Source organism: Schistocerca nitens, chromosome 4 (assembly GCF_023898315.1).
Source record: "Schistocerca nitens isolate TAMUIC-IGC-003100 chromosome 4, iqSchNite1.1, whole genome shotgun sequence".
Taxonomy (NCBI): domain Eukaryota; kingdom Metazoa; phylum Arthropoda; class Insecta; order Orthoptera; family Acrididae; genus Schistocerca; species Schistocerca nitens.
In genome coordinates this window covers 349,334,637-349,358,116 of record NC_064617.1, presented here as the reverse complement: position 1 = coordinate 349,358,116, position 23,480 = coordinate 349,334,637, and the positions used below count along the sequence as shown (strand labels likewise).

The 23,480-nt window shown below is 43.6% G+C and overlaps 1 protein-coding gene across 1 annotated transcript in view; it reads left to right on the top strand.

Moving 5' to 3' along the window:
- The window catches only part of LOC126251629 (leucine-rich repeat-containing protein 70), a 630,906-nt gene that overhangs the window by 301,944 nt on the left and 305,482 nt on the right, over positions 1-23,480 (top strand). Inside the window, exon 5 of the mRNA XM_049952173.1 lies at positions 2,756-2,892. Coding sequence (XP_049808130.1) covers positions 2,756-2,892 — 137 coding nt within the window. The remainder of the gene's footprint in view (positions 1-2,755; positions 2,893-23,480) is intronic.

The window sequence follows — 23,480 nt, the reverse complement described above, 5'->3', positions numbered from 1 at the left end:
TACTAACAAATTTCTCCTCTACAGTTCTGCAACCGATTCAGTGTTCCACATCGCAAGGGCTACTCAATTTGAAGCTGTTCATACAGCGGGCTACTTGCACTGACGGAAGAAAATCGCAACATCAAAGAATTATTAATGTACAGTAATGAATTCCGGAAATACCTTTGTCTAAGTAACATATTTAAATGACTGACATTCCAAGATCACAAGTCAGTGTAAGTGCGAGATACGCCATTGAGAATGTGAAATGAAGGTATAATAATAACAAGTGTAACCGCCGGAATATTGCATGCAAGCATGTGTTTTAAATGTGCCAGATGTTAGTTTGTGGCCTAGAGTTCAATGCCTGTTGCAGTTGGTCGGTTTATACAGGGACGGTTAACGGTGGTTTTTGGATGACGTTGGAGTTGTCGTCCGATGATATCCCATATGTACTCGATTGAAAACAGATCTGGTTATCGAGCAAGCCAAGTCAATATGTCAACATTCTGTAGATCATGTAGGGTAGCAACAACAGTATCTGGGCGAGCTTTCTCCTGTTGTAAAACACCCCTGGAATGCTGCTCACGAACGGTAGAACAACAGGTCGAATCACGGGATTGACGAATAAATTTGCAGTGTGCGTGGTATAACCAGGACAGTGCTCTTGCTGCCGTATGAAATCGCACTCCAGACCATAACTTCAGATGTGAGTCCAGTGCAGCTAGCACGCAGACGGGTTGGTTGTAAGCCTCCTTCTAAGCAACACACGGCCATCACTGGCAATGAGGAAGATCCAGATTTCATCAGAAAACACAACAGACCTCCAACCTGTCCTCCAATTAGCTTTCGCTTGACACCACTGAAGTCGCAACTGGCGGTGGTTTGGAGTCTACATCTACATCTACATCTACATCCATACTCCGCAAGCCACCTGACGGTGTGTGGCGGAGGGTACCTTGAGTACCTCTATCGGTTCTCCCTTCTATTCCAGTCTCGTATTGTTCGTGGAAAGAAGGATTGGCGGTATGCCTCTGTGTGGGCTCTAATCTCTCTGACTTTATCCTCATGGTCTCTTCGCGAGATATACGTAGGAGGGAGCAATATACTGCTTGTCTCTTCGGTGAAGGTATGTTCTCGAAACTTCAACAAAAGCCCGTACCGAGCAGCTGAACGTCTCTCCTGCAGAGTCTTCCACTGGAGTTTATCTATCATCTCCGTAATGCTTTCGCGATTACTAAATGATCCTGTAACGAAGCGCGCTGCTCTCCGTCGGATCTTCTGTATCTCTTCTATCAACCCTATCTGGTACGGGTCCCACACTGCTGAGCAGTATTCAAGCAGCGGGCGAACAAGCGTACTGTAACCTACTTCCTTTGTTTTCGGATTGCATTTCCTTAGGATTCTTCCAATGAATCTCAGTCTGGCATCTGCTTTACCGACGATCAACTTTATATGATCATTCCATTTTAAATCACTCCTAATGCGTACTCCCAGATAATTTATGGCATTAACTGCTTCCATTTGCTGACCTGCTATATTGTAGCTAAATGATAAGGGATCTTTCTTTCTATGTATCCGCAGCACATTACACTTATCTGCATTGAGATTCAATTTTGTCTGCATTGAGATTCAATTTTCCATTGTTACAACCTCTCTATATACCACAGCGTCAACCGCAAAAGCCTCAGTGAACTTCCGATGTCATCCACGAGGTCATTTACGTATATTGCGAATAGCAACGGCCCTACGACACTCCCCTGCGGCACACCCGAAATCACTCTTGCTTCGGAAGACTTCTCTCCATTGAGAATGACATGGTGCGTTCTGTTATCTAGGAGCTCTTCAATCCAATCACACAATTGGTCTGATAGTCCATATGCTCTTTGTTCATTAAACGACTGTGGGGAACTGTGTCGAACGCCTTGCGGAAGTCAAGAAACACGGCATCTACCTGTGAACCCGCGTCTATGGCCCTCTGAGTCTCGTGGACGAATAGCGCGAGCTGGGTTTCACACGACCGTCTTTTTCGAAACCCATGCTCATTCCTACAGAGTAGATTTCTAGTCTCCAGAAAAGTCATTATACTCGAACGTCAGTGGAATGCACGCTAGAGGGCGTCTATCTCGGAGCGGTCATTGAAGTAATCGATTTGTAAAAGTTCGTTGCGTCACTGTGGTGCCAACTGCTGCTCAGATTGCTGCTGCAGGCGTACTACGATGCGCCAGAGCGTACGTCAAACACGATCGTCTTCTGTCTCATTAGTGCCACGTGTCCGTCCGGAGCCCAGCTTCGTGTCACCGTACATTCGCGTGACCTCCGGTGCCAGCAGTCACTTACAGTGGTTACGTTCCTACCACGTCTTTCTGCAACATCGCAGAAGAAACACTCTGCTTCTCTTAGCCCTATTACACGACCTCGTTGAAACTCGGTGAGGTGTTCGTAATGCCATCTTTCTCACTTTAAAGGCAGTCTTGATTAATATAAACTCACCACGTCCAACCTCAAGGATAACTAACGTTCACGATCGTTACTGCATAATCTGAATAGACATCTTTCAGATGCAGAAACACGCCTACCAACTTTCGTTTCTGTTGCACGGCTCCTTCTTGGTGGTGCGATTTTATTTCCGTCACTCATAAGCACCCAGCGATTTCAGGATAGTTATGGCTTGCTGACAGACTAGGAGATTACAGCCAACGAGATTACAGTCAACGGAACTGACAGTGTGGGTGGAACTTCCTCTTGAGTGACGTTCGTGGTTCGCCTGTTGCAGGAAACTGAAGCGGTTGAATCTGGGCGGCAACGAACTAACTGCGGTGCCGGTGCACGCTCTCAACATCTTGGACACCCTGAAGAAGCTCGAGATGCAGGAGAACCGCATCACCGAGATCTCCGAGGGCGACTTTGCAGGTAAGCGGACAGCACTGCGAATTGCATTTTTGCTATCACCTTCTGCTGTTTGAAGTATCTTCGTACCTGTTATTCTCAGTATTATTATTAATCTCATTTTTATATTTCACAACATAGATTACATTGCGGGATGAGGCCAAGTCTACTCCATATTACTTCCAACTACATCGGCGGTAGTCTCTGCAATTTAATTCAGTTTACGCAACGTATGAGCGATTCCGAACAGAAGTGTATTTTGTATTGGACTCCTTCTTCTTCATTTTTATGGCTTTATCCCGTGTCTTCACAGGATCGGCATGTTGATCTGGATTTGGAAACGTTACTGGCAGGGGAGGGCGGTTGTCCTACCCGTAATCAACCCTTCACCCCTGAAACGGAATTTGTGGATCACATTTCACGCTGCGTCTAGTGTTACGTAACGAGAAAAACTGTGAACGTTTTCTAAATATTTGTTAGTCGTGTAACTGAGGCAGGACATATGTACAAACCTTGCATTCGCCTAGTCTGATGCGGCAAACCGGCTAAAAACCACATACAGGCTGGCCCAAGTCATTAATTCGCCGTTCGGATCTGATCCAAGGTCGGCGCGAGTTCCTCGAATCTCGGAAATGGCGTGCTGAGGCACGCAGCTGTTTTTCCCTGTGTTTACTAGATCCTGGTTTTCTAGACAGAGCACACTTCAACTAACTAACAATGTACACCCCCCCCCCCATCTCTCTGTGCCCCCCATGCTTATCCTCACCCCTCTCCATCCATCTTTCCCCTCTCTCTCTCTGTCTTTCTTTTCCTCCAACTCTCTCTCCTTCTCCCCCTCTTTCCATTTCCATCTTCTCTTTCCCCTTGTCTATGCCCATTCCTTCCTCCTCCTCTCTACCATGCCCTCCTCCCCATCTCTGTATCCATCTCCTCCCTCTCTATATCAGTCTCCTTCTCCCCACTCTCTCTGTCTGTTCATATCCTCCTTTCCCTCTCTTTACGCCTATCTCCTACTCCCACTTCTACAGTCCATTTCCTCTTCCGCCTTTATCCGCCTCATCCTCCCTCTTTTCACTATCCATCTCCTCCTCTTTCCTGTCTCTCCTCAGCCGAGTCGATCCAAACTTCCTCCTTTGCTAAACGTACTATTCGTTGATGCCTCAAAATGTGTTTTATCAGCTGACCCCTTTCTTAAATGAATTTGTGTCATAAACTTCTTTGTCCTCGATTCACTTCAGTACGTGTTCGTTATTCGATTTACCCAATTTTGCTGCCGCTTTCTTCTGTAGCACCACAGGTGAAACGCTTCTAACCTCTTCTTCTCTGTACTGTTTACTCTCCAAGTTTCAGTTCCATATAAGGCTACGCTCCATAAAATACTTTCCGAAAATGCTTCATGACACTTAAATTTGTACTCAACGTTAACAGTTTCCTCTTTTTCTGAATCGCTTTCCTTGCCATTGTCAGGCTACATTTTATATTTTCCCTACTGCGACTCAAATAGATCGTCAGAATCAGCAATGAGCGGCTTCCAGAGCCCACTGGTAGAAAAATACGAGAATTTTTGAGAAATCCAAGGGAGAGGCGGACTGCCGGACTAGAACTGACCATCAGTTTTAACCAATCAGTTATTCAAAAACAGTCTTAATCGCATTTATTATTATTATTATACCACTGCCGGCCGGTGTGGCCATGTGGTTCTAGGCGCTTCGGTCTGGAACCGCGCGACCGTTACGGTCGCAGTTTCGAATCCTCTCTAGGGCATGGATGTGTGTGATGTCCTTAGGTTAGGTTAGGTTTAAGTAGTTCTAAGTTGTAGGGGACTGATGACCTCAGATGTTAAATCTCATAGTACTCAGAGCCATTTGAACCATATTATACCGCCAACCGGTTTCAACCCGACGTAGGCGTCATCTTCTGAGCGTTTACACCATTGGTCGACTGCTGGTGTAAACGCCCAGAAGATGACCCCTACGTCGGGTTGAAACCGGTTGGCGGTATAGTGATAATAATAATAATAATAATAAATGCAATTTTCGAATAACTGATTAATCATACTATTCGCTGCTTCATCTCCACAACCATGTTGTCCAAAAATTTAACCAGTCAAGTAGATGATGTTGAAGATGACGATGGTTTTGAGCGGAATGTCACACTAATACGAAGTTAAAAAGATGATATGCTGAAAGAATTGAGGACCACACAAACAAGTCATGTCCGCGCTCCAGATTCGACGACCAGCGAATGTTCCTAACAGCGGCTGATACTATCGCAAAGTCGTGTAAACGTCTCTATGTGTGGGCCTGTAATGTTAAAAATGCAGCGTGACAGGTTTTGCGGGACATGTGTTGTCATGTAGATAACATGGGAACTGCGTCATGAAGAAACCATACGGGCATCTAGAGAGTATGATGACTTGATGTGCCCAATTCTCTAAGGACTACTTCGCCTGAACAAATACAGGAAGGAAAAATAGCTTGGAAGACTGTCGTATGAATGGGACTTTCTCCCACCTGTTGGTCAGCGCGTGCCGCTTAAAACAGTTACGCAAAAACGGCCTAATCCCTGAACAGCGCCGTGCAGTGAGCATTAGTGATGGAATCAGATCTAAGAGTCGCATATTTTCTCTTTTGGCATCTCTTTCCGCCCTCCCACTGGAGGTAGCACATCGACAAATAGTTCTTCACAGGGCGTAGCTACCACAAGATATGTGTCTAGAAACAGGACTGATAATGAAGGATTACTCCAGGATATCATGAACGGTACTTATTACAGCATTTAATATCGTTATATCTCAGCTGTAGACCATACCCCACTGTTTTTAATTATACTTGATCGCATACAACATGCCTCACGACTATGGCGCTGACTGGCTATAAATTCTCCTACAGTTTTATGCAAATTCAGACAGAGTTATGTAAAATTAGATATATTCTCGTCCATCATCTGCTTTTTGCGCAAGGTACAGGGTAACTATAAAATCAATGAATCAATGAAACATTTAAAAAAAACTAGTACGTGTAACTGGCTATCATAACATAATGAAATTAACAAAACGTGAAAGCGCTATCTGAAAGTAGTTTAGTTTCTTATTTTTTATGTTTCTTTTTTTTAAGTGATACCAGCAAGTTAGTTTTAGAAACAGCTCGTAGATGCTGATAATGGTTGCCAATTAGGCAAAGGAATCATTTTATGTGCTAGAGTTTTCCCGTTGCTAATCAGAATTGAGTGTGCTAAGAACTTTCCGTGGGTAGTTTCACAAGCTACCTCCGACTTACAACAGCACAGGCAAGTGTTGCAAGTAAATTCGAGGAGAATAGTTGTTTGTGTCATGCAAAACTTTCTGGTAGACCAGGCGTAATTTTGCGAAGTCCCAAAATGTCTACCCATCAAGCTAGCGCAGAGGGATACAACAGAGCGGAAAATTCTTCGAAAGCGATTAAAAGTGAAGCCGTGCTCCTGTGAGTATAAATCCACTACGACGAACTGCACCAACTACAGATCTGCGTTGACACGCAGGAGCATCTTGATAATGACAACTTCTCAAACAAGTTAATCTTCAGAGAGGTGGCCACTTTTCATCTTTCGGTGAAGGTCAACCGACACAACACACGCAGATGGGGGACAGAGAATCCACATGCAAGTGAAAACACTTTCTTGATTCCGAAAAAGTTAAAGTGTTCTGTGGCATGCTCAACAAGTCTATTGACCCTTGTTCTTCTCTGAGTGGCTCAAAGTGCTGTAACGGTGGCTCATGCCATACTGATACAGGGATTCCATCTTCCAAAAAAATGGTGCGCCTCCCCGTTTTTACAGCTGTGTACGAGTTTGCCTGAAAGAGTAACTGGATAGGTTATGTTGAGGCACCTGACATGCCGCTACTCACATGGTACCACTGTCGCCAGATTTGACGTCTAGATTTTTTTTTTCTTTTGGGATTACATCAAGGTTAGTGTCCCTTCTTTTTTTAATAGAATCTCGAAAACTTACGACACAGTTTCGCAGCAGCTGTTCTTACTATCACACCTAATATGCTGGGTCAGTTGCGAGCACAGTCGGACTACCTACTTGATGTGCATCATCTGAAGAAGGGTAGAGACGCAGAACATTTATAAACAGCGGAAATTTTTTTTGAGAGTTACGCCGTTTATCTGCATCAGCTATTTCAATATTTCGTGGACTTCATAAATACCCTGTATTTATTCTTCGGCTTTTATATTAAACAAAATAATTTACAAAAATATCTTAAATGAAAGTTATTACATCGAAAAACTGGCTTAGGTAGCAATAAATTTGCATTTTTAAACAAAATTGAATTTAATAACAGACTCCCTTCTGCGAGCAAGATACTAAATAACCGCTACGACTTGGCAGCACGAGTACAGCTTTGTTTTAAAATACGGGCTCTACATCACGCCGCAGCGACCTCTGATATTTTAATTCACACCTTCAGTTACCTTTGTCAGACAGGTTACACACTGACTACACACTGAAGATCCAAAACATTACGACCACCTGGTTAATAGCTTATTTATGCATCTTTGGAACACAATACAACAGCCGTTATGCCCTTGGTAGGTTCCCACAGGTAAGCGACACCAGATGCCTACACAGAACTCAGGCAGGTTCCGAAAATTTCTGACCGTTGACCTGTGGTAGCGGAGAAGCAGAATGCAAAAGAGCGTGCTGAATAATTCAGACAATGTCGGAAAGATAGAAAATTTTAGTGACTGAGGGGAAAAAAATAACAATTTTGGGTCCACTCCCATTCCTTGCATTGGGTTGGTGCTTCACTTCGTAGCGTTTAATAAACACAGCAGTTGCACTTAAGAGAGACTTCAGTCATGAGTAACGTATTCTCTTTCACTATTTACAACAGTCTACCAAACCTGGGGTAACTCTTCGATACCGAAACTGCAGAAAGTACGTTCTTTTGAAGCGAAGAACTCGTCGAACCAGGTTCGGAGCGCATTTTCATCCGTAAAGGAAGCTACTTGAAGGTTGTTCGATAGAGAGCGGAAAAGATGAAGATCTGGCGGCGCAATATCAGGCGAAAGGGTGGGGGCCGATTTACTTCCCAACTCAGCTCCTGTGTAGTGTTTTTTGTCCGTCTAGCAGATTACGGACGGTCGTTGTCGTGGCGTAGCATCACTTCACACAGCGTTCCTGGCCGTTGTTCTTGTATTGCGTGTACAAGACACCTCTGTTGGTGGGAATGACTGTCAGCAGTGATGGTTACATGTCGGAGAGGCAATTCATAGCTTACCACACCGACGCTGTTTCACCTGGTGCATAACATTATCATTTGTGGACGCGCGTAGGTCTTTGTACGGGGAGTTGCCGCTTAGTTTGGGCTCAACCATTCCATTTTTTCCCTTATGTTAAAATATATACACCATATCTCGCCACTAGTAATGAAATGAAATGGCTCTGAGCACTATAGCACTCAACATCTGAGGTCATCAGTCCCATAGAACTTAGAACTACTTAAACCTAACTAACCTAAGGACATCACACACATCCACGCCCGAGGCAGGATTCGAACCTGCGACCGTAGCGGTAGCGCAGTTCCAGACTGAAGCGCCTAGAACCGCTCGGCCACTCCGGCCGGCACTAGTAATGATACAGGATACGAATGTAAGGTGTCGTTTGCGAGCCGATTGGTGTCGACCAAGCAGAGATGCACACACGGCCATCCGCTGATTTTTGTGATGTTAGCTTAAGCTTTGCGTAACCCATACATCTGATTTTCTAACCTTCCACGCTGCATGCAAATGTCACACGATGGTGGAATGATCACAATTCATCACATTTGCCAGTTCTCGAGTACACTGACTGGACTATTGTGGATTAATGCGTTTAAACGATATTCATCATACCCTGAAGGTCTTCCTGAACGTTGAAAGTCACTAATGTCAAAGCGATCCTCCTTAAAACGAGAAAGGCAATTTTCTTGCCGTGCTCTGTCCAATGACATTATCCCCCAACACGGCACAAATGTTTATGGCTGCATCCGCTGCTGTAATCCAACTATTGAACTCAAATAGTAGAATCTGTCAAAATGCGCCGATTTCTCCACTTGACACTCCATTTTCTGGCGTCCACAACTGCACTCACTATCTCCAAATAACAAAATGATAATATGTAAACTCGGTTAGCAACGGTGATCTACAAATAATACTTGACAATCGATAAATAAACCTAAAGTAAAGAGAATATGAGCAGGCAAAACAAAAACGGTACGCCGGCCGGTGTGGCCGTGCGGTTCTAAGCGCTTCAGTTTGGAACCGCGTGACCGCTACGGTCGCAGGTTCGAATCCTGCCTCGGGCATGGATGTGTGTGATGTCCTTAGGTTAGTTAGGTTCGAGTTGTTCTAAGTTCTAGGGGACTGATGACCTCAGTAGTTAAGTCCCATAGTGCTCAGAGCCATTTGAACCATTTGAAAAACGGTACGAACTTACGCAGCAACCAAGCAGACGATGCTTGTGTTGTGATAAATCCCATTAGAGAACAAGCACTTAAAAGTTGCTAAATGATGTCTCTCGAGGAATTATAAAGTGGTTCTCTGAAAACGGACGCTCCCTACATTTTGAAAAAAGGACTCTACATTCAGTTCTGTTCAACAAATAGACATACCAACAACTGATGTAGCACATGAGCAGGAGTCAGCAATTAGATTTCAATGCTCCACATTTTTACGTGTAGGTATTGATGACAGCTTGAAATTAAAGAAGCATTTTACTGGGTTTCTCGAACAATGAAGTTCATCTACTTTTGCCTTCCGTATTATCCCTAACCTTGGAAACAAATTCATCAAACTCCTGAGATATTTTGCATATTTACACTCAATAATGTCTTACGGAATAATTTTATGGGGCAGCTCATCACTTACAAAGGAGGTGTTGATTGCTCAAAAGCAAGCAGTAACAATAATAAAAGAACGAGGTGGCGCAGTGGTTAGCATACTGGACTCGTGTTCGGGAGGACGACAATTCAAACACGTATCCGACCATTCTGATTTACGTTTTCCGTGATCTCCCTAAATCGCTTCAGGCAAATGCCGACATGGTTCCTTTGAAAGGGCACGGCCGATTTCCTCCCCCATCCTTCCCTAATCCGATGGGATCGATGACCTCACTATTTGGTCCCCTCCCCAAATCAACCAACCAAGCAAAGAATAATATGTGGTGTTCACCCACGAACGTCATGTAGGTACCTCCTGACGGGGCTAGTCATTTTAAATGCGGCGTCGCAGTACATATATTCGGTAATGAAATTCATCGTAAATAATCCATCACAACTTGAGAAGAACTATATTATCCGCTTCACAACACTAGAGGGAAAAATAACCTGTATTACCCATTGGTAAATGTGGCCAAGAAACGAGTTGAAAATGCAGCAACAAAATTTTTTTTATCATTTGCCCAATAACATTGTAAGTCTGACATGTTTTAAAATCTAATTTAAAATCATTTCTCACGGACAACACCAGTTTCATTGACGAATTTCTGCTTAGAAACTAGTAGCCAGCAAAAAATAATAAATAAAAAATAAAGTTTACTTACATGAGTAGGATGTACTCATTAATGTTAACACTAGTCATATATACATATGCTGTAAGCTGACTCGTTCCACACCTTTCCGATAAAAGAATCGTTCAAATGGTCTATGGAACCTGTAACCAATTAACTATCTAACTAACTTGCTGGTGCCCGATAGTGATTCCGTAGCGTTCAGATCAGGCAAATTTGGTGGCTAAATCACCAGAATTAGTTCGCTATCATGCTTCTCAAAACACTGCTGTACGATACTGGCCTTGTAACATTGGTATTTATCCTGGTGGAAGACGTAGACATCTAGTATGAAGGGATGCAGGTAGCTTTCGATTACTACTACAGCTCCCATGGAAGCTCAGGTGAATGTCCTCAATAACATAACACCGGCCCAACGGCCTGTGACCGTGGCGTGGTGCGTGTTTCTATATTTTATGGTTCAAATGGCTCTGAGCACTATGGGACTTAACATCTTAGGTCATCAGTCCCCTAGAACTTAGAACTAGTTAAACCTAACTAACCTAAGGACATCACACACATCCATGCCCGAGGCAGGATTCGAACCTGCGACCGTAGCAGTCGCGCGGTTCCGGACTGCGCGCCTAGAACCGCGAGACCACCGCGGCCGGCTTCTATATTTTATAATTTGTTTGTAATAAACGTTATAAATCTGCTCCTTCTCTTTGAGTCACCCGTTATTATTACCATACACGGCAATATCGTGCACCACTACTTACCTTCAATGGTCTCCTGCGGTTTTTATTTTCGACGACCCGGGAACACTCCATAGTGTATCATCACCGTCATCATATTATCACCACTACCATTATCCATTTAACATCTACTGTTGGTTGAAGACCTCCTCCAAATTTTTCGTCCCTTATAGTGTTTCTCCTGAATGTTTTCTAATGTCATATATTTACGTTCTATAAGCTCATAATCTCGGTCTTCCCCGACCTCTTGGTAGGCTGCAAAGATCTGTCTTGGTCCATTCATCAAATATTCGCGTTGTAACATATATTGCTCCATCCCGTGTACCTTTCATTATAATCACAGTACATCTTTCCTCCCGTGTGTAGGACATAGTAATAGGCAATCCTGGCATAGAGAAACAGCTGACAGAGTTGAAAACAGATTACTTGCCAGGTCCGCAAGGAATCCCAATTCGGTGTCACAAACAGTACTCCACGGTAATGGTCCCTTATGTATCGCGAATCTCTCACCCAGCACAAAGTTCCTAGTGACTGGCAAAGGCACCGTTGACTCACGTATATATGAAGTGTAGAAGGACGGACCAGCAAAATTACAGACCGGTATCCTTAACATCACTTTGTTGCATAATTCTTGAATATATTCTCGATTCGAGTACAACAGGTTTCCTCGAAAAGGACAATCTTCTGTTCACTAATCAGAACGGCTTTAGAAAGCATCGCTCGTGCACAACTCGGCTTGCCCTTTTCTCACATGATTTCCAGTGAACTACGGATTAAGGGCAACAGGCAAATTTTTGATTCCTAGATTTCCGAAAAGCGTTTGGCCCGATGCCCAATTGCAAACTGAGAAAAGGTCCAAGCATTCGGAATTGGTTAGCAGAAGTTCAGAAAATTTAAGTTACAGAACCCAGTACGAAGTCTTGGACAGCGTGTGGTCTTCAGAGACAAGACTATCGTTAGGAGTGCTCCAGGAAAGCGTGATAGGACCACTATTGTTCTCTGTACACATACGTAATCTGACGGACAGGGTGAGCAGCAATTTGCGGCTGTTTACTGATGAAGCTCTGATGTAGGGAAGGTATCGTCATTGGATGACTGCAGGAGGATACAAGATGACTTAGACAGAACTTCTAGTTGGTATGATGCATGGCAGCTAGATCTAGATGTGGAAAATGTAAGTCAATGCAGGTGAGTAGGGAGAACAGACCCGTAATGTTCGAGTAGTGTGTTAGTAGTGGGCTACTTAATGCAGGCAGTCACGTCGACTGAATATCTAGACGTAAAGTTGCGAAGCGATGTAAATTGGAACGAGCATGTAAGGAGTTTAGTAGCGAAGGCGGATGGGCGACTTTGTTTATTGGGACAGTTTTAGGAAAGTGATATTCATTTGTAAAGAACACTAGATCGACCCTTTTTTGGATATTGCTCTCGAGTGTTATGGATCCGCACCAGGTCGGATGAAATGATCGAAGTTTTTCAGTGGGGGCTGCCAGATTTGCTACCGGTGTGTATTACAAAGATGCTCCAGGATCTCAAGCGGAAACCCCTGCAGGGAAGACGACGTTCTGTTCGATGATCACTATTGAGAAATTTAGAGAATCGGCGTTTAAAATTGACCCCAGAACGATTCCAATGACACCAACGTACATTTTTCGTAAGAACCACGACTGTAACAGAAACTAGGACTTGTACAGAGAAATATAGACTGTCGTTTGCCTTCGCTCTGTTTGCGAGTGGAATAGGGAAGTAAGTGACTAATGGTGGTACAGGGTACCCTCCACCACGCACAATGCGCTGGCTTGCAGAATAAGTATACAGACGCAGATGTAGTTAGCCGGATGCCCTTACCGATGCAACCACTTCCACGGGTTACGAGTACCTCACATGCCTGCGTATAGTGATAAATTATGTACTAGTGTGAAAAAGTTTGCTAAATACAGGGTGTACATAAAGTCCGTGAACATTTTCAATTATTTATTGGACAAGAACTAAACAATGTACAGATGTCATACAGATTGCATTTTGAAGAGATACTCTGAAAGTTTTTTTTACAAACATTCGATATGCGAACCATCAGTGATCCGGCAGACGCAAGTACGGTAATCTAATTCTTGTCACGCCCGTCCCACCATGGCACCGTCGACTGTGGCACTTGCTACCCGTATTATCTCCCGGAGCTCTGCTACATCACGTGGTAGGGGCGGTACGTACGCCAGATCTTTAATGTGCCCCCACAGAAAAAGTCACACGGAGTGAGACCGAGTGTCCGGGGAACTCCAACGCACAGAAAGCTCGCTCCGCACCTGAACTCGCCATCTTTGCGACTAGCGGTGACTATCGGCAAATTACCGAACTACGCTGTAGCTGTATACGTGAAAAAAACGTCCAGGGTTTCTCTTCAAAATGACATAGTATGATATCTGCACAACGTTTGGTTCTTGTGCAATAATGCAATTATGTACATCCTGTATTAGAGTATCGTGTATCTCAGGCGGGACATGGGTACAATCCCACTATTTACATAGGTAGGTGTGGAAAATGGATGCACGTCACAAATTATGAAGCAGTGAAAATACTGATCGTTCAGGGAAAGCGTTGACGACAATTTAGTATAATTTAGTGAAACATTTTCCATAACAAACTTCTCATTCGCGTTTCACAATGTATTTCGGTTCAATACCGTAATTAAATAGGTTACCTATGGATGACCTTCAATGACATCAACAAAAAGATAAAGGGTATCGTTTTGTAAAGAAATATTTAATTACTTCACAGTAATCATGACAATTAAGAAAAACTTAGTGCTTTGAGAAAAAACTGAAATATTTCACCAACAGCTTGCTGCTATCTTTGGAAATGAGGTACCGAGAAGTTTAACACTTCACGTCGTAATTATTTTACTCATAAAAAGTTACATTGGTGTATAAATTGTGCTCTTTTTTCATGTTGCAAAGATAAAAAATTAAATTATCGCACGAACTAAAGCTTGCATCCTTTCTCTTGGCGTATATACTCTTAATAATAACAGAATATCAATCGATTTTTAAATATATAAGGGAGGATCAGAATCCTTCTGTTTCAGAGCGTTGCTGAAGTGTATAAGCAAAGTAGTGCGATTTCCAAGCTGGTACATAAGCAACAACATCTAGGCAAGGGTCTAGGGTAGCATTCGTATCTTTCCCAAGTGCGTGCGGAAACGTGGACTGTGGCGACGTTATTACCAAATGCATTCAAACAGGACCAGCGCGCTGTTGTTATTTCTTTCGGTTCCTAAAGAAAAACAGCGATAGACATCTATCGGAGAATGAAGAATGTGTATAGGGCAGTATGTCTGTCGGAAGCCACCGTTATGGAATGATGCACCAAGGTCCGTGTTGGCCGCTTTTCGACACAAGACGCCCTTCGATCTGTGAGGATTTTGGTTCATAATCTGTTCATAAAGAAACTGGAGACTACACGCCAATCCATCTTAGCTCGTGCAAGACATCTATTTGTAAAATACGAAATAAACTACAGTTTCTCAATCACTCGTCTTTTACATATGGCAGACGGTCGACAAATAGGCCACATCTGTTGTCTCGCTCCATACATTCCTGATAAAAGATCCAAGCTATACAGGGCGAGTCACCTAACATTACCGCTGGATATATTTCGTACTTCGCCCCATGAACCATGGACCTTGCCGTTGGTGGGGAGGCTTGCGTGCCTCAACGACACAGATAGACGTACCGTAGGTGCAACCACAACGGAGGGGTTTCTGTTGAGAGACCAGACAAACATGTGGTTCCTGAAGAGGGGCAGCAGCCTTTTCAGTAGTTGCAGGGACAACAGTCTGGATGATTGACTGATCTGGCCGTGTAACATTAACCAAAACGGTCTTGCTGTTGTGGTATTGCGAACGGCTGAAAGCAAGGGGAAACTACAGCCGTAATTTTTCCCGAGGGCATGCAGCTTTACTGTATGGTTAAATGATTATGGCGTCCTCTTGGGTAAAATATTCCGGAGGTAAAATAGTCCCCCATTCGGATCTCCGGGCGGGGACTACTCAAGAGGACGTCGTTATCAGGAGAAAGAAAACTGGCATTCTACGGATCGGAGCGTGGAATGTCAGATCCCTTAATCGGGCTTGTAGGTTAGAAAATTTAAAAGGGGAAATGGATAGCTTAAAGTTAGATATAGTGGGAATTAGTGAAGTTCGGTGGCAGGAGGAACAAGACTTCTGGTGAGGTTAATACAGAGTTATAAATACAAAATCAAATAGGGGTAAAACAGGAGTAGGTTTAATAATGAATAAAAAAAATAGGAGTGCGGGTAAGCTACTACAAACAGCATAGTGAACGTATTATAGTGGCCAATATAGACACGAAGCCCATGCCTACTACAGTAGTACAAGTTTATATGCCAACTAGCTCTGCAGATGACGGAGAAATTGAAGAAATATATGATGAGATAAAAGAAATTATTCAGGTAGTGAAGGTAGACGAAAATTTAATAGTCATGGGTGACTGGATTTCGACAGTAGGAAAAGGGAGAGAAGGAAACATAGCAGGTGAATATGGATTGGGGCTAAGAAATGAAAGAGTAAGCCGCCTGATAGAATTTTGCACAGAGCATAACTTAATAATAGCTAACACTTGGTTCAAAAATCATGAAAGAAGGTTGTATACATGGAAGAACCCTGGAGATACTAGAAGGTATCAGACAGAATACATGATGGTAAGACAGACATCTAGGAACCAGGTTTTAAATTGTAAGACATTTCCAGGGACAGATGTTGACTCTGACCACAATCTATTGGTTATGAACCGTAGATTAAAACTGAACAAACTGCAAAAAGGTGGGAATTTAATGAGATGGGACCTGGATAAACTGACTAAACCAGAGGTTGTACAGAGTTTCAGGGACAGCATAAGGGAACAATTGACAGGAATGGGGGAAAGAAATACAGTAGAATGGGTAGCTCTGAGGGATGAAGTAGTGAAGGCAGCAGAGGATCAAGTAGGTAAAAAGACGAGGGCTAGTAGAAATCCTTGGGTAACAGAAGAAATATTGAATTTAATTGATGAAAGGAGAAAATATAAAAATGCAATAAATGAAGCAGGCAAAAAGGAATACAAACGTCTCAAAACTGAGATCGACAGGAAGTGCAAATTGGCTAAGCAGGGATGGCTAGAGGACAAATTTAAGGATGTAGAGGCTTATCTCACTAGGGGTAAGATAGATACAGCCTACAGGAAAATTAAAGTGACCTTGGGAGAAAAGAGAGCCACTTGTATGAATATCAAGAGCTCAGATGGAAACCCAGTTCTAAGCAAAGAGGGGAAAGCAGAAAGGTGGAAGGAGTTTATAGAGGGTCTATACAATGGCGATGTACTTGAGGACAATATTATGGAAATGGAAGAGGATGTAGAAGAAGATGAAATGGGAGATACAATACTGCATGAAGAGTTTGACAGAGCACTGAAAGACCTGAGTTAAAACAAGGCCCACAGAGCAGACAACATTCCATTAGAACTACTGACGGCCTTGGGAGAGCCAGTCCTGACAAAACTCTGGCATCTGGTGAGCAAGATGTATGAGACAGTCGAAATACCTTCAGACTTCAAGAAGAATATAATAATTCCAATCCCAAAGAATGCAGGTGCTGACAGATGTGAAAATTTCCAAACTATCAGTTTAATAAGTCACAGCTGCAAAATACTAACGCGGATTCTGGTAGAAGCCGACCTCGGGGAAGATCAGTTTGGATTCCGTAGAAATGTTGGAACACGTGAGGCAATACTGACCTTACGACTTATCTTAGAAGAAAGATTAAGGAACGGCAAACCTACATTTCTAGCATTTGTAGACTTTGAGAAAGCTTTTGACAATGTTGACTGGAATACTCTCTTTAATACTCTCTTTCAAATTCTAAAGGTGGCAGGGGTAAAATACAGGGAGCGAAAGGCTATTTACAATTTGTATAGAAACCAGATGGCAGTTATAACAGTCGAGGGGCATGAAAGGGAAGCAGTGGTTGGGAAGGGAGTGAGACAGGGTTGTAGCCTCTCCCCGATGTTATTCAATCTCTATATTGAGCAAGCAGTAAAGGAAACAAAAGGAAAATTTGGAGTAGGTATTAAAATCCATGGAGAAGAAATAAAAACTTTGAGGTTCGCCGATGACATTGTAATTCTGTCAGAGACAGCAAAGGATTTTGAAGAGCAGTTGAACGGAACGGACAGTGTCTTGAAAGGAGGATATAAGATGATCATCAACAAAAGCAAAACGAGGATAATGGAATGTAGTCGAATTAAGTCGGGTGATGCTGAGGGAATTCGATTGCGAAATGAGACACTTCAAGTAGTAAAGGTGTTTTGTTATTTGGGGAGCAAAATAACTGATGATGGTCGAAATAGAGAGGATATAAAATGTAGACTGGCAATGGCAAGGAAAGCGTTTCTGAAGAAGAGAAATTTGTTAACATCGAGTATAGATTTAAGTGTCAGGAAGTCGTTGCTAAAAGTATTTGTATGGAGTGTAGCCATATTTGGAAGTGAAACATGTACAATAAATAGTTTGGACAAGAAGAGAATAGAAGCTTTCGAAATGTGGTGCTACAGAAGAATGTTGAAGATTAGGTGGGTAGATCACGTAACTAATGAGGAGGTATTGAACAGGATTGGGGAGAAGAGAAGTTTGTGGCACAACTTGACTAGAAGAAGGGTCGGTTGGTAGTACATGTCCTGAGGCATCAAGGGATTACAAATATAGCATTGGAGGGCAGCGTGGAGGGTAAAAATCGTAGAGGGAGACCAAGAGATGAATACACTAAGCAGATTCAGAGGGATGTAGGTTGCAGTAGGTACTGGGAGATGAAGGAGCTTGCACAGGATAGATTAGCATGGAGAGCTGCATCAAACCAGTCTCAGGACTGAAGACAACAACAACAACAACATATTTCGTAAACCACATCAAATACTGACGAATCGATTCCACAGACCGAACGTGAGGAGAGGGGCTAGTGTAACTGGTTAATACAAACCATAACAAAATGCACGGAAGTATGTTTTTTAACACAAACCTACGTTTTTTTAAATGGGACCCCGTTAGTTTTGTTAGCACATCTGAACATATAAACAAGTACGTAATCAGTGCCGTTTGTTGCTTTGTAAAATGTTAATTGAGTACCACTCCTCCGTGTTCGATCGTGTGTATCGGAGAGCACCAAATTACGTAGGGATCCAAAGGGAACGGTGATGGACCTTAGGTACAGAAGAGACGGGAATAGCACATTACGTCCACATGCTAACACCTTTTTATTGGTCTTTTTCACTGACGCACATGTACATTACCATGAGGGGTGAGGTACACGTACACACGTGGTTTCCGTTTTCAATTACGGATCGGAATATAGTGTGTCCCGACATGTCAGGCCAATAGATGTTCACCGAGCGAGATGGCGCAGTGGTTAGCACACTGGACTCGCATTCGGGAGGACGACGGTTCAATCCCGTCTCCATCCATCCTGATTTAGGTTTTCCGTGATTTCCCTAAATCGTTTCAGGCAAATGCCGGGATGGCTCCTTTGAAAGGGCACGGCCGATTTCCTTCCCACTCCTTCCCTAACCCGAGCTTGCGCTCCGTCTCTAATGACCTCGTTGTCGACGGGACGTTAAACACTAACCACCACCACCACCAATAGATGTTCAATGTGGTGACCATCATTTGCTGCACACAATTGCAATCTCTGGCGTAATGAATGTCGTACACGCCGCAGTACATCTGGTGTAATGTCGCCGCAGGCTGCCACTATACGTTGTTTCATATCCTCTGGGGTTGTAGGCACATCACGGTACACATTCTCCTTTGACGTACCCCACAGAAAGAAGCCCAGGGGTGTAAGATAAAAACGGGCTGGCCAATTTATGCGTCCTCCACGTCCTATGAAACGCCCGTCGAACATCCTGTCAAGGGTCAGCCTAGTGTTAATTGCGGAATGTGCAGGTGCACCATCATGCTGATACCACATACATCGACGCGTTTCCAGTGGGACATTTTCGAGCAACGTTGGCAGATCACTCTGTAGAAACGCGATGTATGTTGCAGCTGTTTGGGCGCCTGCAATGATGTGAGGACCAATGAGGTGGTCGCCAATGATTGCGCACCATACATTTACAGTCCACGGTCGCTGTCGCTCTACCTGTCTGAGCCAGCGAGGATTGTCCACGGACCAGTAATGCATGTTCCGTAGATTCACTGGCGCGTGGTTTGTGAAACACGCTTCATCGGTAAACAGGTAGAACTGCAACGCATTCTCTGTTAATGCCCATTGGCAGAATTGCACTCGACGATTAAAGTCATCACCATGTAATTGCTGATTTAGCGACACATGAAACGGGTGAAAGCGGTGACGATGCAGTATGCGCATGACACTACTTTGACTCAGTCCACCGGCTCTCGCAATGCCCCATGTACTCATGTGTGGGTTCATGGCAACAGCAACTAACACACCAACTGCACCCGCTTCCCCGTGACGGGCCTGTTACGGACCCGTTTGCGTGCTACGACCGTACCTGTTGCATACAGTTGACGGTAGATGTTTTGCAATGTGCGGCACGTTGGATGCTCTCTGTCCGGGTACCGTTCTGCATACACCCTGCAGGCTTCAATTGCATTTCGTCGACACTCGCCATAGATGAGTATCATCTCCGCCTTTTCAGAGTTCGAATACACCATGGTCACAGTTCCTACAACACTACACTATCACAGACGTCTGGTAACACGGTGTACTACAGTTGGTCTGCGTGCGGAGACGAATGCAGAATAACAATAGCAGCAAGCGCTACATGCGGACACTGCGACAGCTAGACCAAACCACAACAGTGCACTACAGCCACACTCGTAAACACGGTCGTCATCGTAAACATGTCCCTGCAGATGCTGCTCGCCGACCGTGGCCCGTGTTTGTTACAACACGCAACTGAACGTCGGAGGTTTCAAGCGTCAACTTTATTTTACAATATCTCCGGATGTAATTAACATTTTACAATGCAACAAACGGCACTGATTACGTATTTCTTTATATGTTCAGATGTGCTAACAAAACTAACGTGGTTCCATTTTAAAAAACGTAAGTTTGTGTTAAAAAACATACTTCCGTGCATTATTGTATGGTTTGTATTAAACAATTACACTAGCCCCTCTCCTCACCTTCGGTCTGTGGAATCGGTTCGTCAGTATTTGATGTGGTTTACGAAATATATCCAGCGGTAACGTTAGGTGACTCACCCTGTATAACGCACTATACACGTAGAATTCCTCCAAGAACTGAGGAAGTGTTCCGTCAAAGAGGGCTGGGCAAACTGCAGCTGACGTAATGTACTAGAGTCTGGATTTGCTTTCTGACATTCAAACTTCCTTGATAGAGGTTTAAATACAGTACCGCGATGAGAGTCGTCCTCTTTTCCCGATACACCGGCTGAAACACTACGTATCGGGTTTGCAGTCATCTTAGTTTCCCTCACTCATACCTTACGACCATTTTAAGACCGCCGGATATTACGCAGTGTCATATCTCACATAGTTCCGCGCTAATGTACCATGTTACGCAGCCAGTCAACCCTAGTCCGAAGAAACTACGGGCGGGTGAAGGGGCAAATACTGTAAAGGGCAGTACGTAATAACAGTCACCGCACCAACAAACAGGGGAACAGCAATAAGCGGTTGCGGCGCAAATGAGCGGGCTTATGGCCCCTAAGCGGCAGTATGAGGAACAAGCAGCCGGAGCACCGCAACTGGGCACGTTGGCAATAACACCGGTACACCGACAGCGTCCGATAAGCGGGCGCCGGCAAAGAAACCATTGGGCACGGCTCAGCTTAATGTTAGTTGATGAAGCAGCGATATTGCTGGCGCAACGTGCAGCATTCCTCTGGTTTCATGTCCTTTTACTTGGGAGTATAGTCTTAGATACGACAATGGACTTCCGTTTCAACTTGGATGTGGTGAGAGGCATGCAAAAAGCGACACAGGAAAAGCAATAAGTAAAATAATACTAGCATATTCTGTTTCGGCAGTCAAAGATATTATGTGCATCCCAGCGTTGGTGTTTACTCGCTCTTGCAACACAAGGGAAACTATGACATTATGGGCAGCGATGAACTCCAATTATATCTAAAAATTTGAATTTATGTTACAATACATTTACATTAAATGTCATATTCCTATCAACTTCAAGAATGGACTCATTTCAGATTAAATTACTGCATTTAGCTATTTCTATGATGTGAAGTCAAAGGACATACTAACCTGAAAAGCAAGGAAAGTAGACTGGAGTTTAACCTACCGTCTACGCTAAGTTCATTATATGGGGACCATAAATGGCGATCGAAATCGGTTTTCTACTCTCCAAAGAACCCTTGCGGCATCCGGAAAACGTAGCTCTGGATGGATGCCCTGGATCTGAAAATCAGTTCTGCATGCGAGTCGCCAACTCACTTGGTATTACAAATCTAATTTAGTGAAGACGAACTGCAGATGTTGTTTGTTGTCAGGTTATAAACCGCTGCAATGTGAATCTGAAGGATGGGAAAAATATTCGGCAGTCTGTTCCCGCTAGCGATTTTGAAAAAGGTGGAGAAAGAAGTGGTACACATTATTGCTCAATACATGCGTATTTTTGTGAAAATACTAAGGCATCAAAGAAATATTTTACTTTCCATAAGATAAAAATATTTTTTTAGTTCTTTATTTTTTTATTTTTTTTTTTTACTTATTTAGGATGTTTAGGCACACTCTTGCATCAGACCATCTCTTTACACATTCCCTTCTTTTTATAAGGATCACTCAAATGAAAATGAGGCAGAGGAGAAAACAGTATGTAAACTGTGTATCATTTCAAAAGTGTCCGACCCCGGTAGCTGTGTGGTCAGCGCGACAGAATGTCAATCCTAACGGCTCAGTTTCGATACCCGGCTGGGTAGGAGATTTTCTCTTCTCAGGGACTGGTTGTTGTGTTGTGCTAATCATCATTTCATCCCCATCGACGCGCAAGTCGCCGAAGTGGCGTCAAATCGAAAGAGTTCCACCCTGGGAACGGTCTACCCGATGGGAGGCCCTAGCCACATGACTTTTGTTTATTTCAAAAGTAATCGCCTTAACTGTTAATACACTTATCCCACAATGAGAACCGGCCGTAGTGGCCGAGCGGTTCTAGGCGCTTCAGTCTGGAACTGCGCAACCGCTACGGTCACAGGTTCGAATCCTGCCTCGGGCATGGATGTGTGTGATGTCCTTAGGTTAGTTAGGTTTAAGTAGTTCTAAGTTCTAGGGGACTGATGACCTCAGATGTTAAGTTCCATAGTGCTCAGAGCCATTTGAACCATTTTTTGAACCCACAATGAGACGAAATCGTTAATTTCTTCACGGAAAATTATTGCGATTGTCTGCGGGCATACACCTCTTTGTCCGAAGAAAAACGACGGCCACGAATATGTTTCTTCCGGGCTCCATAAATATGAAAATCTCATGACAAGAGATCGGGACTGCGTAGGGGATGTGTAAGTGCTTCACAGTGATACTTCTGCTGCATAGTCGAACAACAGGCACAGCATCTCCGGGAATGTCATGTTGACCTTTTTATTTGACTTCAAGGGCCCGCTGCTCATTGACTTTCTGGAACGCGGCACAACAATTAACACATAGAGGTATGTGGAGAATTTGCAAAAATTGAAGTGCGGCACCAAGTCAAAACACCCACGAAAGTTGGCGGACGACATCATTCTGTCCTAGGATAATGCCCGCCAGCATGTTGCAATGTTGTTTCGAGTATGCTGCAAAAGTTCCGCTGGGAAGCCCTTACACATCCCCCAGAGAGTCCTGATCTCTCCTCAAGCATTTTCCATATTTTTGGACTCTTGTAGAAAGACATTCGTGGCCTTCGATGTGTTTCGGACGAATAGGAGCACACCTGGGTGCAATCATATAGGTGTTAGTTTTTCCGAGCGCTGTTTGAGACGAAATAATAGAGAAAGTGGTTCGATGAACCCTCTCCCAGGCACTTAAGTGTGATTTGCAGAGTATCCATGTAGATGTAGATGGTTCCGAACGCATTTTTCCATGAAGGCATCCACCGTCTTGTCTCACAGTGAGATACATGCACTAACAACTGTGGCGATTATTTTGCAAAAATAAACAGTTTAATCACTGTTTTCCTACCTATCTCGATTTCATTTGACTGCCCCTTATATATCTCTGTTATTTGCAATATGACAATAATTTTAAAACGCTAAATTGTAATAAAACTGATTAATAGAGTTAAAAATTACTTGAATGTTTGTAATAACAATGTGACTAACAGTACAG